General features: G+C 37.7%; 1 protein-coding gene across 1 annotated transcript in view; it reads left to right on the top strand.

The window, feature by feature from the left end:
• ccdc88c (coiled-coil domain containing 88C) overlaps positions 1-21,225 on the top strand; it is a 97,665-nt gene continuing 76,440 nt past the window's right edge. Inside the window, exons 1-3 of the mRNA XM_063006833.1 lie at positions 1-76; positions 2,976-3,076; positions 6,158-6,266. Of these exons, the coding sequence (XP_062862903.1) occupies positions 17-76; positions 2,976-3,076; positions 6,158-6,266 (270 nt within the window). The 5' untranslated portion in view covers positions 1-16. The remainder of the gene's footprint in view (positions 77-2,975; positions 3,077-6,157; positions 6,267-21,225) is intronic.

Below are 21,225 nucleotides of genomic sequence, written 5' to 3' on the forward strand. Positions count from 1 at the left end.
TCATAACTTTCTCGAAATGGATGTTACAATATCTGAGCTAATGTCCAACTTTATGGAGTCCCCGTTGGTGGTTTGGGTAAGTAAATCAGTTTCTTTAAATATCAAGTGGAACATAAAGGAACAGTGCACCTGCTGTGTGTGTTTGCTTGCCCAGGTTATGAAACTGTAAAATTAGGTTAGATCTTTATCCAAGTCATTGGACAGTATACTAACAACTTTCAAAATACATTTCATGCCTTTATTCAGTATTTATGTAAAGCACTTGTTAAACTCCAGATATTCAAATTAACATGAAAGTTCATTTAGTCTAAGTACTAAGATGGGATTTACAGAACCTCTAAAACCCACACATTGTCTAAAACTGCTTTCTTAAATAAAGAAAAATCTTATAGGAACTCTGTCCTAAACAAAGTAGGATAAATTGAAGATGATGCCCAAAGCTTGAGAAGGCTGCAAATACATCTTTAAAGAAATGTGTTTAGTAATCCACAATTGCACAAAGTGTGTACATTTAGGAAATTTACATCAGCAAAAGAACTACATTATAAATACACTTCTTGTTTAGGTCTTTTTTTATGTCAATTGTAAGAAAAATAGGCCATGAACTACTTAGAACGGAAGTGTACTACAGAAGAAACCAATGCACCTCAAGACACCAGGCTGCTTATAAGGGGATTTGGAACACTTAATAGACACAAGTTTGATAATAAAAACCCACTAAACATCTAAACCTATTCCAGATGCAAAGTATGGTGAAGGGAGCACCATTGTTTTAGAGTCACATGCCTTTTCAGGCTTAGAAAGTTTGCAGTTCTTTATAAGTAACATGGAAATGTTGGTAATTCTTCTGTGTATGCCTGACCTGAACAACCTTACAGTGATAAGCCATTATATACAGTGAACTTTGATGTTTACATTGTTCCTTATGGGCTTTTTTGCATTTGGTTTATTTTTAAGAGAAATTGAGCTTTTTAGCTTAAATTGTATGCTTTTTCTTTGTGTGGTGTAGCTCTAAAAAGCCTCATCAGCAGGGTAATACCATGCCCACTGTACAGTATGTTGTCTTGGGGAATCAGGGGTCAGGATTTATGAGAAAGTCAATTGTTTAAAACTTTCTCCCCAATACAAAAATGCTTAGATAAGGCCAAACAGAAGTGGTTTAAATAATGAAAACCAATGCCTCGAGTGGCCTGTTTACTCTCATTATTTTGACCTTATTATTGCTGTACTTAACAATTAACCTGAACGAACTTTTTAATTTTGAATCCTAGTGAATATAACCAGCATGTTTTGATGCTTAGGAGTCATGGTGGTCTGACTGCCGTCTGCCACATACCCTGGATGTACAGGTCCTTCTCAAATAATTAGCATATTGTGATAAAGTTCATTATTTTCCATAATGTAATGATAAAAATTAAACTTTCATATATTTTAGATTCATTGCACACCAACTGAAATATTTCAGGTCTTTTATTGTTTTAATACTGATGATTTTGGCATACAGCTCATGAAAACCCAAAATTCCTATCTCAAAAAATTAGCATATTTCATCCGACCAATAAAAGAAAAGTGTTTTTAATACAAAAAAAGTCAACCTTCAAATAATTATGTTCAGTTATGCACTCAATACTTGGTCGGGAATCCTTTTGCAGAAATGACTGCTTCAATGCGGCGTGGCATGGAGGCAATCAGCCTGTGGCACTGCTGAGGTGTTATGGAGGCCCAGGATGCTTCGATAGTGGCCTTAAGCTCATCCAGAGTGTTGGGTCTTGTGTCTCTCAACTTTCTCTTCACAATATCCCACAGATTCTCTATGGGGTTCAGGTCAGGAGAGTTGGCAGGCCAATTGAGCACAGTAATACCATGGTCAGTAAACCATTCACTGTGAGCAGGTGCCAGGTCGTGCTGAAAAATGAAATCTTCATCTCCATAAAGCTTTTCAGCAGATGGAAGCATGAAGTGCTCCAAAATCTCCTGATAGCTAGCTGCATTGACCCTGCCCTTGATAAAACACAGTGGACCAACACCAGCAGCTGACATGGCACCCCAGACCATCACTGACTGTGGGTACTTGACACTGGACTTCAGGCATTTTGGCATTTCCTTCTCCCCAGTCTTCCTCCAGACTCTGGCACCTTGATTTCCGAATGACATGCAAAATTTGCTTTCATCCGAAAACAGTACTTTGGACCACTGAGCAACAGTCCAGTGCTGCTGTTTCTGGTTCAAAAGTGGCTTGACCTGGGGAATGCGGCACCTGTAGCCCATTTCCTGCACACGCCTGTGCACGGTGGCTCTGGATGTTTCTACTCCAGACTCAGTCCACTGCTTCCGCAGGTCCCCCAAGGTCTGGAATCGGCCCTTCTCCACAATCTTCCTCAGGGTCCGGTCACCTCTTCTCGTTGTGCAGCGTTTTCTGCCACACTTTTTCCTTCCCACAGACTTCCCACTGAGGTGCCTTGATACAGCACTCTGGGAACAGCCTATTCGTTTAGAAATTTCTTTCTGTGTCTTACCCTCTTGCTTGAGGGTGTCAATGATGGCCTTCTGGACAGCAGTCAGGTCGGCAGTCTTACCCATGATTGCAGTTTTGAGTAATGAACCAGGCTGGGAGTTTTTCAAAGCCTCAGGAATCTTTTGCAGGTGTTTAGAGTTAATTCGTTGATTCAGATGATTAGGTTAATAGCTCGTTTAGAGAACCTTTTCATGATATGCTAATTTTTTGAGATAGGAATTTTGGGTTTTCATGAGCTGTATGCCAAAATCATCAGTATTAAAACAATAAAAGACCTGAAATATTTCAGTTGGTGTGCAATGAATCTAAAATATATGAAAGTTTAATTTTTATCATTACATTATGGAAAATAATGAACTTTATCACAATATGCTAATTTTTTGAGAAGGACCTGTACATGAGTGTAAATAATTGAGTAAGCATGCAATGCCATGTTAAACACTGGATTCTCTTTTTACAGGTGAAGACCTTTGGACCACTGGCTACTAATTCAGAAGACAAGCTGTCTATGTTTATGGAGCTGGTAGATGGGGTCTTCCTCCATAAGATCATGACTCACATGTGAGTGGCTTCTAAGAGCTGTGTAGCTGTGCTAGTTTGTGTGTAGTTCAATCTTGCAGCTGTTATGTAGCTTGAGTTTTAAAACCACATCCTCTGCTGTCTGATTTGAGGCACCATCATTTGTCATGCTTCATCAATCTTAATGTGTTTAAAACAGATGGTAAAATATAATTATGAGATCGACTGTGTCCAATGACCAACATAGCTTTTAATGAATCTGTTTTATTGAGTTAATGGGTAGTAGTAGAATGAGATGCTCTTTATCTGGCACTTTGTAGATCTTTTATTTGGCGCCATTTTTAACTGAAAGTGACTCATAGAAAGTTTCAGTTTGCTTTGTACTAACCTCAAAAAGCTTACATCTGAAAAAAGATGCAGGTGTCTTTTATAATCTTTTGTCCAACTGTGAGGGCATGGCATTTTTATGACAGACTAAATACCTGCATTTGAAGTGTGGCTGTTAGGTAGTTGTGTATTAATAAGTGATAAAATGTGATGTAATGTGATTTCCTGTTACTGCATTAGTTTTAGCTATGATGTTAAAATATAAAATTGGTATTCTGTCTTGGATTGTACTTCTGTTATTCTAGGAAAAATCCTAAAGGTGTTCTGTACTTTAAGCATAAGTAAATTTGCCACTTGAAAGGTAAAACATTTTAGTCCTCCACAATTATGTCAAAAATGCAGAGAATAAATATTGAAATTATGATTAAATTGGACACTTGTAAAGCTTTATTACTCTGACTAGGTGCTGTTACAGGAACCATAATATCAAGTAACTGGCCAATTTAAACAGTAAAGCAATGTTACTACTGATTACAAATTTTTATTATTGTTTGTCAGATTGCAAGTTATTGTTCATCTCTTAGCACACAAGTGGCATTTGTTTAATAATGAAGAGAAATTGAACTTTACTGGCTGATGCAAATAAAATACTACACAGATTTTCTATGCAGTTTGATATAATACCTATAGCTAGCTATAGATTCATAAATGTACCAGACCTATGACATCTTTGTTCATAATCATTCAGTAAAATTCTGTGTCAAATTTTGGTTAATAAGCATCCAGTAAAAGACAGTTATGCTTATTAGTTAATGAATTATTACATTATTTAGAAATTGTAGTCTTTGAAATTGAAAAACATCTGGTTTATATGGGTAACTGCTTATTAAATGAGTTGCCATCACTCCAAAAACTCAATTTTACCAGTAGATGTCAATGAACCGAGTCTCCCAGCTTTTTTGTTCAGCATTTGTGCCTTTCCCAGCTGTGCTTACCATAGCGTCCATCACTTACACCCCCCCATGTCTTTTAACCCACTTTCCCTTGAGTTATCCAGTCCACCTCTTTATTAATGAGTATGACCACTGTGCCTCCTCAGACAAAGAAAACATTTTCCTCCTAATGGGGGGTTTGGTTGGGATGGGGGCAATCCTCTTGTCAGATTAGTGCATGACGTGTGTTGTTGTATTATGCATGAGTTCCACTCAGACAGTCTGACTGTTATTGTGTGTCCTCTTATATCCTATTCAACATGTCATGTCACTTGTGCAGTGTATCAGTAACATGTGATATTTTGCTGTCTCTCTTACTATGACATGAAAAGAACCTCATATAGACAGGCTGAAAAGCTTAAACCCCCAAATACGATTTTTTAAAATTATCTTTCGTATCATATGTAGTTTGGAATGTTTGTTGTTGCAGGGCATTTTGAAGGCGTTACTGTTGACACCATTACTTTTTTTTTTTTTTTTTACCAACATCTCATTATCTACAAATTATTATTATTTAATTGAATTGGCATCATCCACCTTATCCTGGTCAGGGATGTGATCGGTCTAAGGCAGGAAATCCCTGGGCCGGGTGTCACTCCAGTGCAGGGCTTTGGCCACACATTCCACAGACATGTCTGTGTAGACACCCAGCCAAACAGTATCACTGCTGAGATTTGAACCCGGATCGATGGAGAGTGATGGTGGTCAAGCATACCAGCCAATAATTGTGTAGTTTATGAGGTTCAAAATCATGTCCTAGAGATTTTGAAAATTTGATAGCCAACTACTGCTGAGATCCTGTCAGCTGGTCAGGCGTCTGCACAGGCATGATTGGCTTTTTCTTGGGGTGGGGGGGAAGGCGTGGCCAAACAGCCTAGCCATAGGGAGGTGCACTTGTCAGAGCGGTGTGCCAGTTCCAAGCTCGGACAGAAGTAAGGTTGTGCCAGGAAGGGCATCCGGCAAAAAAAAAAAAAATCAGGAATGCAGGTCGGAATGAGCCGCTGTGGTGATTCATATATGCGGGAGTAGCCGAAAAAAATGCTAAAACAATTTTTATTTCTGTATACTTTAAATACAAGTTACTTTCCACCATGCAGTGAGTTTCACGGTATAATAAAACAACACCTATACTATGTCATGCTAACATTTCCCATCTGGCTAAAGTCCCCTGTCTACACCGCATCCATTCTTTAAATGTCTAACCAAACAAAATCTTGGGGAGTTTTTTTTTTTTTTTTTTTTCAATATTTTCAAACCCTGCTTTCAGTTGCAGTATCTATGGCACTCTAAAGGGGAATCACACAGCAGTTGTCCCGGCTGTTGGACAATACAAAACATTTAAAGAGGCCTGCAGTGGCAGAAAAACAGCTCTTGCTTTTTAGTTGGAATGATGAGACAGGCTGGCTGAATTTGCATGCCATTCTCACAAAGCAAATGTAAATGAGGTTAGGACAAGTAAGGTCTGTGTGGGAGCTCCATGTGTGTAAGCCAGTGCCTTTTTACTGGTCATGTTATGCATACGGTTCAGATTGATGCAGTGCTGTTTACTCAATATTATAACATTTAAATAAAAGTACTGGTTATGGTACTGGCATTCTGGATGGTGCTGATACTGGCATAATTGGAGCAGTTTTAAAGTAATAACAGCAGTGCTTAAAGTTAAATAAGAACTGAAGCCTTTTTAGAGTGATTTCTTTTTTAGTGTAATTCATAACTTTGCTTTTGTGTGATGTCTCATGTCTTTACTACACAGTTGTAGAATGTTTTCTAATTGTATTTTATCCATTTAATAATTTCTTTTTAGAGACCCAAATCCTACAAACCACAGAGTAAACAAGCAGGTGAACAATGACGTTAATCTTCGAATCCATAACCTCAGCACTGTTATCAGACAGATGAAAAACTACTACCAGGTAAGATCTCAATAATATGCTGATATAGCTCATCACTTCCTGCTTACACCATCAGTTGAATGCAGCGGTGTGCTGCTACTCCCATACTACAGCTGTCAGACTGCTGTTTACTGCTTAATGCAAGTGGTCTTTTTAAATGGTTAATCATCTTTCTATGATAAAATGCTCTTCATTCTTTAGAACTTGGGTTTCAGAGGTTTTGTATTTGGACTATTAACTGCTCTCCGTAGTTTTTGCATTTTGGCAGGGCTTTTTGATCTGTGGTTTGAGTCAGTGTTTTGACACTTGCTGTGAGGGGTGCACAGTTTTTATTGCTACAAAATACTGTTATACGTTATTGACTTGTTAGGAGGGTTTTTTCATTTAACAAGACCCTAAAACCACAATGACATGAAACTCTATGTTTAATATTTCACTAACTTTCTATAAGGTTGTCAATTAATAGTTAGCCATCAACTACTAAAATTACGATATGGAAAATTTGCATATCTATTACATAATTACATTTTACTGATTATTTCTCGATGGATTAAACATTGTGCTGTTAATGCAAATGTGTAATAATATGTTTATTGTGGACATGTTTTAATTGATTGTTCGTGGAAAGAATGTATTTGCTAGGCTTCCCTTCTTTGATTTGGAAATACTGGACTGCTTATGCCCAAACCCTGTTGGAGAAGAAACAATCAGAAATCAAAAAGTTGGGACAGCATGGAAAATGCAAATAATAAAAAGTAAAACGGGTTTCGTACATTTACTTTGACTTTTATTTTATTGCAGACAGTATGAACCCGAGATGTTTTGTCTGGTCAACTTCTTTAGTTTGTTTAAATTAAACTTGAAATAAACCAAATTGTATATTACACTTTTGCTAAAGCCATAATATGTATTATTGTTTATTTGAATAACATACTCAGCACAACCCTAAAAGAAAGTGACGCAAGTAAAGACTGGCTGATGGGGGTGATTGAATGTTTGTGAATATTTACTAGACTGGTAATGATGGTAGCAATTAGAGTTCAGTAAGTAGAGAGTAGGTGCTGAAGATCTATCTTTAGGGCACATGCCTCTGCCCCATCCCACAGCCCATGTTTAGCTTCACTAAACACATTTGTAAAAAGGAGCTATAATTTTGTGGGCGGTGTGGGTGGCTTCTATATGCCAGCAGTCTGTTGGTTTCATGTGGTGATTTAGGATATAACTATGTGCCAAACATAGGTTGACTAAATTTTTACAGCATTTATTAAGGCAAGAAAAGAATTCAACTGTCTAATAATAGGTATGAATTAACTGCTTACATAGAATGAATCAAATTAGCTCTGTACAATTATGTCATTATACAGCATACTTACTCTAAAACTTCAGAATTTACATGTTACATGTAGGCTTGTATTGTTGACAATATAGCCAAAATCCTCTTTCAAGGTAAACTCATTTTTTGGTCATAGTATTTGAACCATATTGTCCATGTGGCTATATTTATCACAGATGCTGGATGGTTTCTCATTTAATACTGTCTTAAGGGTTTAAAGGCCATGCACATTTCTATTTACTAGGATGTGCAACTGCGATATCTGTTAATGAAGACATCAACTTTAGAATCTTGGTCGACAGTCTCCCTGCCTCTCTAACTTATTGGTGGTGTTATTGTGATTTAGGGCAAAATGCAGGCCAAAGTTCTTGAATTTTGGTTAGATATTGGCCTATGATTGAAGCAAATGAAAAACTAGAGTAGCTGTGTCTGGTCTGGGTTTGTGTGTGCTAAATTAGAGGTTTATGAAGCTAGTGGTGAGTCTGAAGGTAGTAATTACATTTGTTTTCACACACCTCTTGTGTATGTTCATCCCAAGATTTCAGCACAGATATGTCATTTGTATTAAAGGTAGAATTAATGTATAGCATCTTTTTGAGGTCTCACATTTGATGTATGCAGTCTAAAGGCCATGTAAAGTATCTCTGAGATTTGGGTGAGAAGGAGCTTTGAAACGTCTGGGGGGTCAGTGCCCTGCTGATTAGGAACAGATGTGTTGTGTTATAGCTAATGTTAATCACTGGCTTACACTTGCAGCTTCTGGATGCTAAATGCTTTGGGGTATTTTTATAAATGAAGGCTAGGAGGTCTCATGACAATTTGAGACTATCCAGAGTTTGGTCAACAGAAGCACTTCACACTAACACTTTTGTCACTTTAGACTAGACACACACACACACACACACACACACACACACACACTAACAGAATATTAATACAACCATAATTTAAAATGATATATGACGTTAGTACAAAAAAGGTACAGTAGGTACAATGTAAATAAAAAAGAAAGCATTTGTTCATGAACTTTCTTTTACATGTATTTAATTGAAAGCACCGTTTACCCCATTTTTTTTAAGTAGAACACCCAGTTGTTTTCCTTACACCTGCAACACATTTCAAAAAGTGTGAGACACAGGCAGTGTAGTGTAGATAATTGGAAATTTGACTTGGAAATTTCCACTGGTAATTCTGCCTTAATTAGATATTTACAGGGCATTAATAAAAGCAAGGATGGATTAAGGTTCAGCACATTGTGAAAAACTTGTAGAAATGTGGGACAGTCACCATCTACAGACATTGACATTATTAAAAGGTGCAGAGAATCCAGAATTTAATTTTAGTTTTATAGTGCTTTTCTTGCAATGGATATTTTTTCCAAAGCAACTTTACAGCCTCCTGGACCAAAGATCCCTAACAAGCCAGCCATGGTCAACAATGGCAATGATGAATTCCCTAGATATCAAGCAAGAAACTTTGAGAGGAACCAGACTTCTCAGGGACCCATCCTCCCTGGGTGGCCTACAGGATATTTAACATATGTTTATTTGTTTATTTAATTAAATTATTATTCATTTAAATAGGTGGAAATAAAACTAATTATAACAAAGGTTATAAGAAATAATATCCTTATGAAAGTAATTAGTTACTTTCTTGAGTCTGTAGCAGAATAAAGCCTAAAAGTCATTTCATGACATTGATGCGGTCACTGCAGATTTCCATCCAGTTCAGTAGTTCATCAGGAACAGCATTGTTGCTGTGGCAGCCTCAATCTTATGGGCTTAAGCCTCAGGGTAAAAAACAGGTGTAGTCAAGATATGAGTAAAACCATTAATAACGAGTCATCAGTATAGCATGAGACTCCAGCAGAGCTGACAACCAATGTGGCACTGCATTAAAAACTGAGAAGCTCCTGTAATTAATGTAACCACATGAGCTTAGTAATTTTATTTAATTTTTTTTTTAACAAAAAGCTTTGTCATTACACACATTGTCGCTGCATCTACACATGCCAGTTTAGACTCTACTGTGCACAGCGGAAGCCATAGATCAGCACCATCCAGAAATGCAGGATGTCCCTTGTGTTGTCTCTCATTTTGCAAACATATCAGTTACCCACTAGTTTTTGTGATGGGTCCAGGAGGCTGAGGAGATAAGAACATGTGTCCACCCACGGCTTATTAACGGAGGGCAAGACAATATGAGCAAGCAGAATGGCATCATGCCATCCTCATTTGCTTTGTACACTGAAAAGCATGATTACTGCTTGAAGCGATGTTTTAATCAATGCTGTGTTCTGAGCTTTAGCACGTGTGCATGTGTCGGTCACACAGGAAATCTATCTGATGACACATGATTAAGTTTAACCTGAGTTATATTTCTTATAACTGTTCTTATTCGAACTAGCTTTATTTGAAGTGTCAAATGAAGTGTTTGGAAACTTAATGAATGTCAAAGCAGACATAAATCGAAACACGAGGTTGGAATTTATATAGTATTTAATGCTATTAAAATGTTATGCTTTGGAAAAACAGTTTTGAGTTTCTGCCAACATTAAACAACTCTACTGATTCACTGCAAGCACGTTACACACACATCAAGAGCATGGTAGTAAAACGCTTCAGGACTTTTGTACTGACTGCATCTGAGCACAAACCAAACTGTCAGTTGATCAGATAAATAGGTGTGATCAGATTCACTCTTAACTTAATACCAGTAGTTGACTGGTATGTGATTGGAACTTTCAGCATAATCTATGCATCTAACATTGTCCTAGACTTGTAGATTGGTTTTGCTTCAGGTCTGAATGACTCTAATCTAGTTCCAATATGCTATAAAAGAAATCCCATCTCATTTTATTCAATTGAGGTGCTGATGAATAATTTTAAACATTTAAAAACAGTACTTAATGAAATTGCCACACATCTGCAAATTTACCGATTTAGCAAATTGATACGTTTTTCCCCTTTCTGTGCAAGTTTGCACAGTTGACTTACAGTAGTTTGTGCTCAGTCTCATTGTGTTTTACTGCACAGTGGCTAAGTGGGTAGCACTGTCGCCTCACAGCAAGAAGGTCCCGGGTTCGATCCCCAGGTGGGGCGGTCCGGGTCCTTTCTGTGTGGAGTTTGCATGTTCTCCCCGTGTCCGCGTGGGTTTCCTCCGGGTGCTCCGGTTTCCTCCCACAGTCCAAAGACATGCAAGTGAGGTGAATTGGAGACACTAAATTGTCCATGACTGTGTTCGATATAACCTTGTGAACTGATGAACCTTGTGTAACCAGTAACTATTTCTGTCATGAATGTAACCAAAGAGTGTAAAATATGATGTTAAAATCCTAATAAACAAACAAGCATTGTGTTTTGTAAGGTTTTTAGTTTTTTTTTTTTTTTTCCATGTCTTATGCTAAAAGCTAGATTTAGTTAGTCTACTGTGTACAAACTAAGCTTATGTAAAATTCTGTTGTTGGTATATAAACTGCTATTGACCATCTACTTGCAATTGTTTAAAAAAAGGTCTGGTCTTTGCTGTATGGTTTATTAGGTCAGTACCGTATTGGCACTCCAGATTAATCCTGACTTCCCAACCAAATGCTGGAATTAATTCCACCAGTTTAGCCTGGATTTGGGGTCATAATCTATATGTAGACATTCATTGCTCTTGCTTTTGATTTATAAGCTGTTGTGACATGCTGTAATTAGATTTTTCCTCAATTGACATTACTACAGATCAATTTGAGTTGCATTGCTAATGTGCAATACTCATTAAATGTAGACACAGTCGGTCTCTCTCTGTTTTTCCAATTTTATTTAGGCAAGGCTTTTTAGTAAATGGACTGTACAGACGAAATGAGTACTATTTTTATTGTACATAAACAGTTCATCTATTGTAGTTCACAGTATTTAGTTTATACACTAAGACTCTTGAACTGTACTACATTTATTCACTTATTATTTTTAATGTGCACACAACTTCATCATAAACAAACTCAAAACAAATCAAATTTACTAACAAAAGCCCCACTTTTAATCATGAGCAGCTCCATACTTACCATTTACATTAAAAATTTAGCATAGATTAGAAAGAACAGACCTACAAAATAGGAAATAAATTATACAAATTTGTTCATAACACTGTTGTATTGTAAACACATGCACTCCTAAATCATACATGATCCTCAAGTTATATAAATTCTAAAACTGCTCTAAGGTGTAGATATTTGTGCTTCAATAAATGCAAGAAATGCAATTTTACATTTTAATTGATCCCACTTGTACCAGAGCTAATTATGAAATGTTCATGATCAGGGTCATGGCAGGTCCAGTTCCACTGGTATACCTTGGCACAAGGCAGGAATACCCTGTACAAGGCATCAAGCCATCACAAGGTTTCTGCCGTTCCATTCCCTCAGACATAGCCAATCATGTCTGTGTAGACACCCGACTGGTTAATAGCATTCCTACTTCGAACCAGGATCTCAGCACTGGTGAACTAGCATGCCACTTAAGTGCCCCAGTTTTAACCTCTCTGTTGAGGAGTGGAGCAGAAGGCTGAACCATAGTAAAAAAAAAAAGTAGTGGCTTGTTTTGTATCCAGTGTTGGTAGGAGTGCTATTTCAGCTTTTAACTCAGTAAAGCATGTGGGGTTGTACATAGACTATGGACGTCATGCATTGTAAAGATACAAATTGTGTGGTGAAACATCAGTATGTCTTGTGGTCTGGAGAATCTATTGTTGAAAATATAATGGTAAATATTGTGTGTTTATTTAATCAGAGGTGGAATATTCTAAACTAAAAGGAGCCCTGTAATAGTGGTGTGTTTAATTGCTAAATAAATTGTAACTTTAAAACAAGCTTCTCAACACATGTATCATGTTGTGGACCATTTTATGCTACTTCTATTTGTTTTAGAGATAATCCTTTAGTCTGTGATCTCCCCCTAAACCCTCCAATCAAATTAGCTTAGCTCCCAAATGACTCCACATTTAACTAGTAGAAAGTGTGCCCTTGAGAGATGGAGTTGCAGGCAGTAAGGACAAAAGGCCTCTGGGGGAGGGGTGCCATATTGGATCCTCCCTACCTTTTGTCTAAAGAAGAATCTGTTTGACTGAGCTGTTGTAAAATGACTCTCCTCAAAGCCGCTGTAAAAGAGATGTGAGCTTCCTGGACCCTTGATCCAGTGCGTATCAAGCACCCAGCCATGGCTCATCTACCTCCACTACAAACAGTTAAGGTTAAAGGTTTATGACTAATGTTGAGGCACCTGAATTGATGATTAAAACGCACAGTTTAACATTTATTTTTTAAAGTTAATTCTGAGGTTTTTTTTTTTTAAAGAAATATACTAGTTCAAAATATAGAGAACCATAATATGATGTACAGTTATGTTATGTAAATAATTATGTGACTGATATTAATTGATTATAGATGGTGACATACATAGAGCTAGTATCGGTACACCCATTTAAAAGGACACAGTGCTCTTTTGCCAAGGATGAAAAAATCCAAACTGCCACTTTCTGATAAGTGAAATTTGTCTAAATGGTCAGATGAAATCCAAAATCACTTTGAAATGGGTCTGCCATGTGTTAAAAGCTGCTGAATTCTGGTAATGACACTGTTCCACTAATACTGGGTTTTCTTTTCAACCTTGGCTAAAGACTACTAATCCATATACTTTATTAGGTACTCTCAAATTAGCCATATTTGAATGGGCTAATTTGTTAGTTACCATTTACATTTATGGCACTTGGCAGACGCTTTTATACAAATTGACTTACAATTGTGACTGTATACAGTGCAAGCAATAAAGGTGTAGGTGCTAGGGCTAACAGTTGCAACCTGGCAGATGCAGCGCTTGAACCAGCAACTTTCTGATTACTACCCCAGTACCCAGGCTGAGCTACCATTGCCCCATACCAGCTATAATAGTCATGATCTTTTGGGAATTAAGAGGCCATACCACAAAGTTTTATGTTACAGAACTTCCCACACCACCAAGGAAAAATGTACCATGGTGTATGTATTTTTATATCCAACATATTTTTAGAAACCTTCATAAAAACTAGAGTATATGTAAACCTTTGACCCAGACTGATTGGTCTTGGCTGAAGCTGTTTACCTTGACATTTGATAGCTTCTGTTTATTTGCTTAAATTGTGTATTCCAGTGTCAGATATACTGGGTTAGCAAATTGCTCGTGTATGTACCTGGTCAGGCTTCCACCCCAAGAAGGTCTTGGCATGTTTTTACTGTTTATTGCTTCTACAGTGTTTGCATGTGAATTGTTGATCTGAACATGCAGTTTGGAAAAAACACTCTAAAAACAGAATTGTGTGAAATCCACCCCCTTCTTTGCTGAGATGGGGCAGTGTTAAGTGATGTGGGTGGTCCTAAGATGTAATGACTGGAATGCATTAGGCAAATGATGAATATATATATTCTTTATTAGACAACAGCTTAAAGCAGTGTAGTTTGATGAATACTTATGATCAATAAAGCTTCAGAGAGATTTGGTGAACTGTTACCTGGTTATTGTTTTTGTTTGTTTATTCAGTCCTATGTTTTAATGCCTTTATCAATAACTATATTCATATCATTAATTTACTGTACCTTTTATTCATAACAGCCAGTTAGAGCTTTTAACACTATGAACCTTTTGTAACTCTTGATGTTTAACATGGTTCTGTTTTTAAAATTGTTTTGTGAATGCTGCACATCTTTGAGATTCTGGGAAAACTGGGTTCAATTCTCACTCCCTGGTCACTGGTTGAGGTCTACAGTAGTTCTCCTCTGGGTACTTGGAATGAGTTTGTCATGCCCTGTGATAAACTGGCAGGATTATTGGAATGGTCTTTACCAAATAAAAAAAATAAAATAATCTTTTTTTTTCAGATGGAACATGGAAACTCTCAGTATTTTAGTATTTATTTGTGTATTCTGAGTAATATGATGTAATGCCAAGAAAAGTACGTGACATAAAATTAACAGAAACATGATTTAATGAGTCCTTGGGGCAAACACTACAATGCACACATACTGTATATATTCATATGCCATTGTTGTCAGCACGACAGCATTCATCTAAATGAGTCCTCAGTATATAGAACTAAAGGCAGATTTATGTATTTATGTATTTGTTTATTAGGATTTTACAAGTTTATTGTGAAGTTGTTTATTGGTTTAGCCATTTTGCTCGTAGTACCTGTTTAATGCACCCATATTTACTGCATTATCTTACTGCTAAACTGAGTTTAACTATTTATTATCTTACAGATGAATCAGATCCGCTGATAGTTGAATTTACCACAGAAAGTCGTTGATGTGCTCAAAGCCAATGTGTTATTCGGTGATAATGTGTTGAGTAGACTTTGATCATTTTTATTTGTGCTGCATAGTGCTTGACTAACACTCACCACTCCCTGTTCACTGAGAAGAGAAGCTAAGTTAGATTATACTTTCCGTAAATAGCAGGATATTATATGTGCTTAAACCCTGTAGTTTTCTCTTAAGCTAAACTTTATGCAGAAATGTCAGTCTGTACTACAACTTTTAAAAGAAGACAAAGATTGTTTTCTGCTTGGTTTCTTTTTTAGTTTGCTTGCTTGCTCCCTTTGTTCATTTATTTGTTTATAGGCTAGTACCATGTCTGTTCCCAGAGGTGTACGGTTTCTCCTGGATCATTACATCTGAAGTGCTCTTGACACTGCAGCCAGAGCCACAGGCAATATATTATGCTTCTTCTTGTTTTTCTTATCCATTTTTCTTTCCTTTTTCCCATTTTATGTACTTCTAACTACAGGGTGGGCCATTTATATGTATACACCTAAATAAAATGGGAATGGTTGGTGATATTAACTTCCTGTTTGTGGCACATTAGTATATGGGAGGGGGAAAACTTTTCAAGATGGGTGGTGACCATGGTGGCCATTTTGAAGTCGGCCATTTTGGATCCAACTTTAGTTTTTTCAATGGGAAGAGGGTCATGTGACACATCAAACTTATTGTGAATTTCACAAGAAAAACAATGGTGTGCTTGGTTTTAACGTAACTTTATTCTTTCATGAGTTATTTACAAGCTTCTGACCACTTATAAAATGTGTTCAAAGTGCTGCCCATTGTGTTGGATTGTCAATGCAACCCTCTTCTCCCACTCTTCACACACTGATAGCAACACCGCAGAAGAAATGCTAGCACAGGCTTCCAGTATCCGTAGTTTCAGGTGCTGCACATCTCGTATCTTCACAGCATAGACAATTGCCTTCAGATGACCCCAAAGATAAAAGTCTAAGGGGGTCAGATCGGGAGACCTTGGGGGCCATTCAACTGGCCCACGACGACCAATCCACTTTCCAGGAAACTGTTCATCTAGGAATGCTCGGACCTGACACCCATAATGTGGTGGTGCACCATCTTGCTGGAAAAACTCAGGGAACGTGCCAGCTTCAGTGCATAAAGAGGGAAACACATCATCATGTAGCATTTTCAAATATCCAGTGGCCTTGAGGTTTCCATTGATGAAGAATGGCCCCACTATCTTTGTACCCCATATACCACACCATACCATCAATTTTTGTGTTCCAACAGTCTTGGAGGGATCTATCCAATGTGGGTTAGTGTCAGACCAATAGCGGTGGTTTTGTTTGTTAACTTCACCATTCACATAAAAGTTTGCCTCATCACTGAACAAAATGTTCTGTGAAAACTGAGGGTCCTGTTCCAATTTTTGTTTTGCCCATTCTGCAAATTCAGTGCGCCGATCTGGGTCATCCTCGTTGAGATGCTGCAGCAGCTGGAGTTTGTAAGGGTGCCATTTGTGAGTAGCTAATATCCGCCGAAGGGATGTTCAACTGATGCCACTCTCCAGTGACATGCGGCGAGTGCTACGCTGTGGGCTCTTGCTGAATGAAGCTAGGACAGCCACTGATGTTTCTTCATTAGTGACAGTTTTCATGCGTCCACATTTTGGCAAATCCAACACTGAACCAGTTTCACGAAACTTGGCAAGCAGTTTGCTAACTGTAGCATGGGAGATGGGTGGTCTCATAGGGTGTCTTGCATTGAAATCTGCTGCAATGACCCGGGTACTGCGTTCACCAGACATCAACACAATTTCTATCCGCTCCTCACGTGTTAACCTCTGCGACATGTCAATGGCTGTAAACAAAGAGAAGCTTGTAAATAACTCATGAAAGAATAAAGTTACGTTAAAACCAAGCACACCATTGTTTTTCTTGTGAAATTCTCAATAAGTTTGATGTGTCACATGACCCTCTTCCCATTGAAAAAACTAAAGTTGGATCCAAAATGGCCGACTTCAAAATGGCCACCATGGTCACCACCCATCTTGAAAAGTTTTCCCCCTCCCATATACTAATGTGCCACAAACAGGAAGTTAATATCACCAACCATTCCCATTTTATTTAGGTGTATCCATATAAATGGCCCACCCTGTAGTCTAACCAGCATAAAATGTGTAAAGTGGTAATGTCATCAAAGTAGGCAAATAATAGTTTTAGACAAAGTGCTGGCTGGACTAACAATTCTAAAATCCTGCATAAACAATAGACAGTTTTATAATCAATTAATAATAAAACAAAAGTCCTTTGAAAGGGGTGGGACTGTGATGCAGTTTGTAGTACTGTTGCCTCACAGCCAGAAGGGCCTGGGTTTGATTCCCTGGCTGGTCGACCAGGGTCAGGATACAACCTGTTCAATTTACACACCAGCTGTTTTAAGTATTTTAGGAAATTTGAGTTTTATGTTTAAAAATGTAGGGTTAAAACAAATGGCAGGTTTACCTTTTGAGAGATTTAGTGGTATCATCTTTTAAGCTAAAATTATAAATACTGACAAACACCACACAACAACAACCAGTTAAAATCTATTATCAAACAGAATATGTACTCAAAATAAGCACTTTTACCAGCTTAATACATTTATTCCTTCAATCATTCATTATCTGTTTTACCACTGCTTTATTCTATTAAAGGTTGCAGTGGGTCTGATTCACTGTGCGAAAGGCAGGAAATACCCCAGACAGGTTGCCAGACCATCACAGGGCAAACGCACACATTCACACACACTCGTACCAAGAGAGACTTGAGTATCTCCACTTAATCTGACAATCTGCAATTTTGGGTTGCCTTCATTGAAATAGATGCATGTTGGCTTTTAAATTTGGTCAAAATTTCTTTTTACCCAGCCACAAACTGCTCCAAACTCTCCATTCATTTTTTAAATAAATAGCACTTATCTTAGGCATAATTTCAAGTACCCGGTATTAGGGCTGGGCGATATATCGAGATTTTATAAAATATCGATATATTTTCATACGCGATATAAGATAAGACAATATCGCGTATATCGATATAGATGTTGCGTTCCAGTTAGATCAGACAGTTCGTCTTTCTCTTCTCCCAGTTTGTCTCTGCACATGTTCACCTGCCCCGCCCCTCTCCCTCACTGAACACAACTCGCCCCTCCCCACCGCCTCACCAGTAAGTCCTGCAGGCAGCGATAGCATGGAGACGGATAAAGACACGACAGAAGCTATCGAAGAGGAGCTGCTTACTAAAAAGAAAAATAATGACTCTTTTTGGAATTATTTGGAGATGGTTCGAATTCAAAGTGTCAGATGAGCAGCAGAATAATGTATTCTGTAGAGAACGCCGAAAACAAGTTCAGACAAAAGGTTCCAGCTCCGTGTACCTTCATTCGTTTTTCACTTCAAATCCCAAAGTTAAAAAACAAGAAAACGAGTCGTTATTCGTTTCAAAAACCAACACAAGCGCATGCACGCGCTGACATGCACGTATTTACTTCACATTAAGTGTTGAGAAAGTAATAATAACGTAACGGTGCGTCTCCTGTTGTTCTGACTCTTGTGTTTGTATATGTGATGTGCAGATATTTGCTCTATCTGTAAAAACAAACATTATGGGGAGTGATTTCTGTACTGGATGTTGTACGTGGTCGTGTTAGTTTATACTGGATGATCGCCCGACGTCCGACACGTCATTTATTTATTCATCTTCTATTATAGTATTTCTTGTTGTCGGCCAATAAACAACCAAACATTATTAAATTGCATGAACTAACTCTGCAGTAAACAAGGAGCAAACAGCAATTAAACAACAAATAAAGCTGTTAAATAATAATAAAGTGCATGAAGAAGAACGCTGATTAAAATGCATTAAATGTTGTAATAGTTACACAGTAACATGAACGATTAGTTCTGCCTGTATTACAGAACTGAGTTCTATACAGTAAAAAAATATTAATGTAAATGTTTTGGCGACATATACATAAAATAATGTATAAAGTCCAAACATGTGGGGGTGGGGGGTTAACGAGGGGTTTACTTTAACGGGGTTTTACTTTTAATGTCACACAAGTTAAGCCGGAAACCGTCATTCCGACATCTTCCCTACACACTCGCTCCCTGCGCCCTATAGTACACTTAACATTCTTAAAGGACCAGACAATATATTTGTAATTCACATTACACAACAGGAGATGCCTTAGAAAACAACTTTTTTTTTCTTAGAATAGCTCTTTTTTTTTTTTTAAGGAAAAATAGTTCTTGTGTAAAGCTTCCCCAGCATGAATATTAATAAAAGTGCCTGTAAAAAAATTGGAACATGTAGCTTTGTCTCAGAAGTGTCTTTTTGTTAATACCTTATGGGATAAAAAAAATATCGAGATATATATCGTATATCGCCGTTCAGCAAAAAAATATCGAGATATTATTTTTAATCCATATCGCCCAGCCCTACCCGGTATACAAAACTACACATAACTGTCATTGCTGCTTACCCTACAAAGCTATAAACACCAGTAAAAGATTTAACCCATGTTTTACATCTACAAGTGTTTACACACCTGAAGTGGAATAAATAATAAATAAAGTTGGTCATTGTTGTATTGGTAGAAGTGGGTCAGCACGGATACTGCATTGCTTCAGTGGTGAACTGTGTTTGTGTGTGGTCACTTTTTTTGTCTGGCTGTTTTTGGTTGCAGTTTCCTGTGTGTTTTATTTGCCATATGGACCATTTGTATCCTTTGGTGTGGTTTTTGTCAGTCATTTGATGGACATCTGTTTCTACAGAGCAGGACGTAAACAGCAGAGCCATCAAGTTTGGACTACTGACCAAAGATCAACCACCCCTTTAAACATGAATGATTAAAGTACTGCGGTAAACCAAAAATCCCTGAAAGGCTTCAAAGGGCCTGGGTGACTCAGCACCTTTTTCAGTCTGACACTGCTGTTCTGAACTCTGCTGATACTGTTAGCCTAGCAAACATGTTTACGTGGCCGTGTGCAGTCATTGGGTCTGATGAGCTTGTCTGAGAGCCTTCATTATTTGAGTGGGTTTCACCAGAGTGCTTTTGCCTAATAGAGACCAGGGGGTAGGGGGAAAGAAGGTGCCATAGCTGGCTGGTTGAGGGGTTGCCTTGGGCTCAGGAATGTCTCTCTTTTACGCTCTTGCCCTCCTGCTTTCTTTTTTTTTGTTTTGTTTTCCTCTGAGGCACTGGGCAGTGAAAGTTAGAGTATGTCCACCCATAGAAAAAAAGCTCCCTCTTTCCCAAACAAAAAGGTTGGGGGGGGGGGGGGTATTCCTGGCTGGAGTTGTGGATGTGTGTGTGAATACCCTGCGTTCTTACGTCATGCTACCATAGAAGCTACAAATCTTCACTGGACTGATGCCAAATGTTTTAAGACGGCCTTTCCTTGTGGAGTTTTATTTTTGTAGAACGTCTCCTTTGTGTCTCCAGACAGAACCATGTGAGGAGTTCATGCCCTGAGACATTGTTGACTTCTGAAAACCATAACATACACCACCTTTAGAGGAACCTTTTAGTATGGTACATGTAATTTTATATTACAGTAACAGTATATTCTGTTATATATATATTTTTTTTTTGTTTTTACTGTAATACCATGTGAACTGGTGAGTTACATATTAATGCAGCCACTGTGGGCGGTGATGTAGAACCATAAGCAGAAAAGGTTTAGTGTTAGGAAGTTGGTGGCTGATGGTCTACAACAAAGACTAACTGCACTAACATCAGTGTACGTACACACAGTCAGTATGTAAAAGTTTTTTTGTTCTGAAAACATAGGTGTAGTTATTATATGAGATGCTGGGACATGATGCAAAATATTGTTAGGGATGCTAATAATTAACTCGTTAAGTCTTTGATTAATGCTGTCTATTAAAAGGCTCATTTAAATTTATTTCCAACAATGAGTGTTCAGTCTGCTGATCTGACTCAGACCTTCAGTGCACATGTGTCAGCTCTGAGCACAAACTCATTTAGAGAAAGCACTGCCATTCTAACCAAAACAAAAAGCAAGATCTTTTTTATGCATTTATATTGTTTAAATCATTAACTATTAAACATTAAAATAACAAATGTGGATATTTTGCTTCATGTTCAAGTATAAAGGTAGAAAGCTGCTTATTATTTTCTTATAACAATAATAATAATGTCAAAGAGCTATTAATCTATTGCCTGCATCTTTATTAATTGTAGCATGTTTGGTTAGCCCTTTTAATGAACTGTTTGCTACCATTTAAAGTCTGCAGTCGGTGGCTCGGTAGGTAGCACTGTCACCTCACAGCAAGAAGGTCTTGTGTAACCGG

The sequence above is a fragment of the Trichomycterus rosablanca genome, chromosome 13 (assembly GCF_030014385.1).
Source record: "Trichomycterus rosablanca isolate fTriRos1 chromosome 13, fTriRos1.hap1, whole genome shotgun sequence".
NCBI classification, from domain to species: domain Eukaryota; kingdom Metazoa; phylum Chordata; class Actinopteri; order Siluriformes; family Trichomycteridae; genus Trichomycterus; species Trichomycterus rosablanca.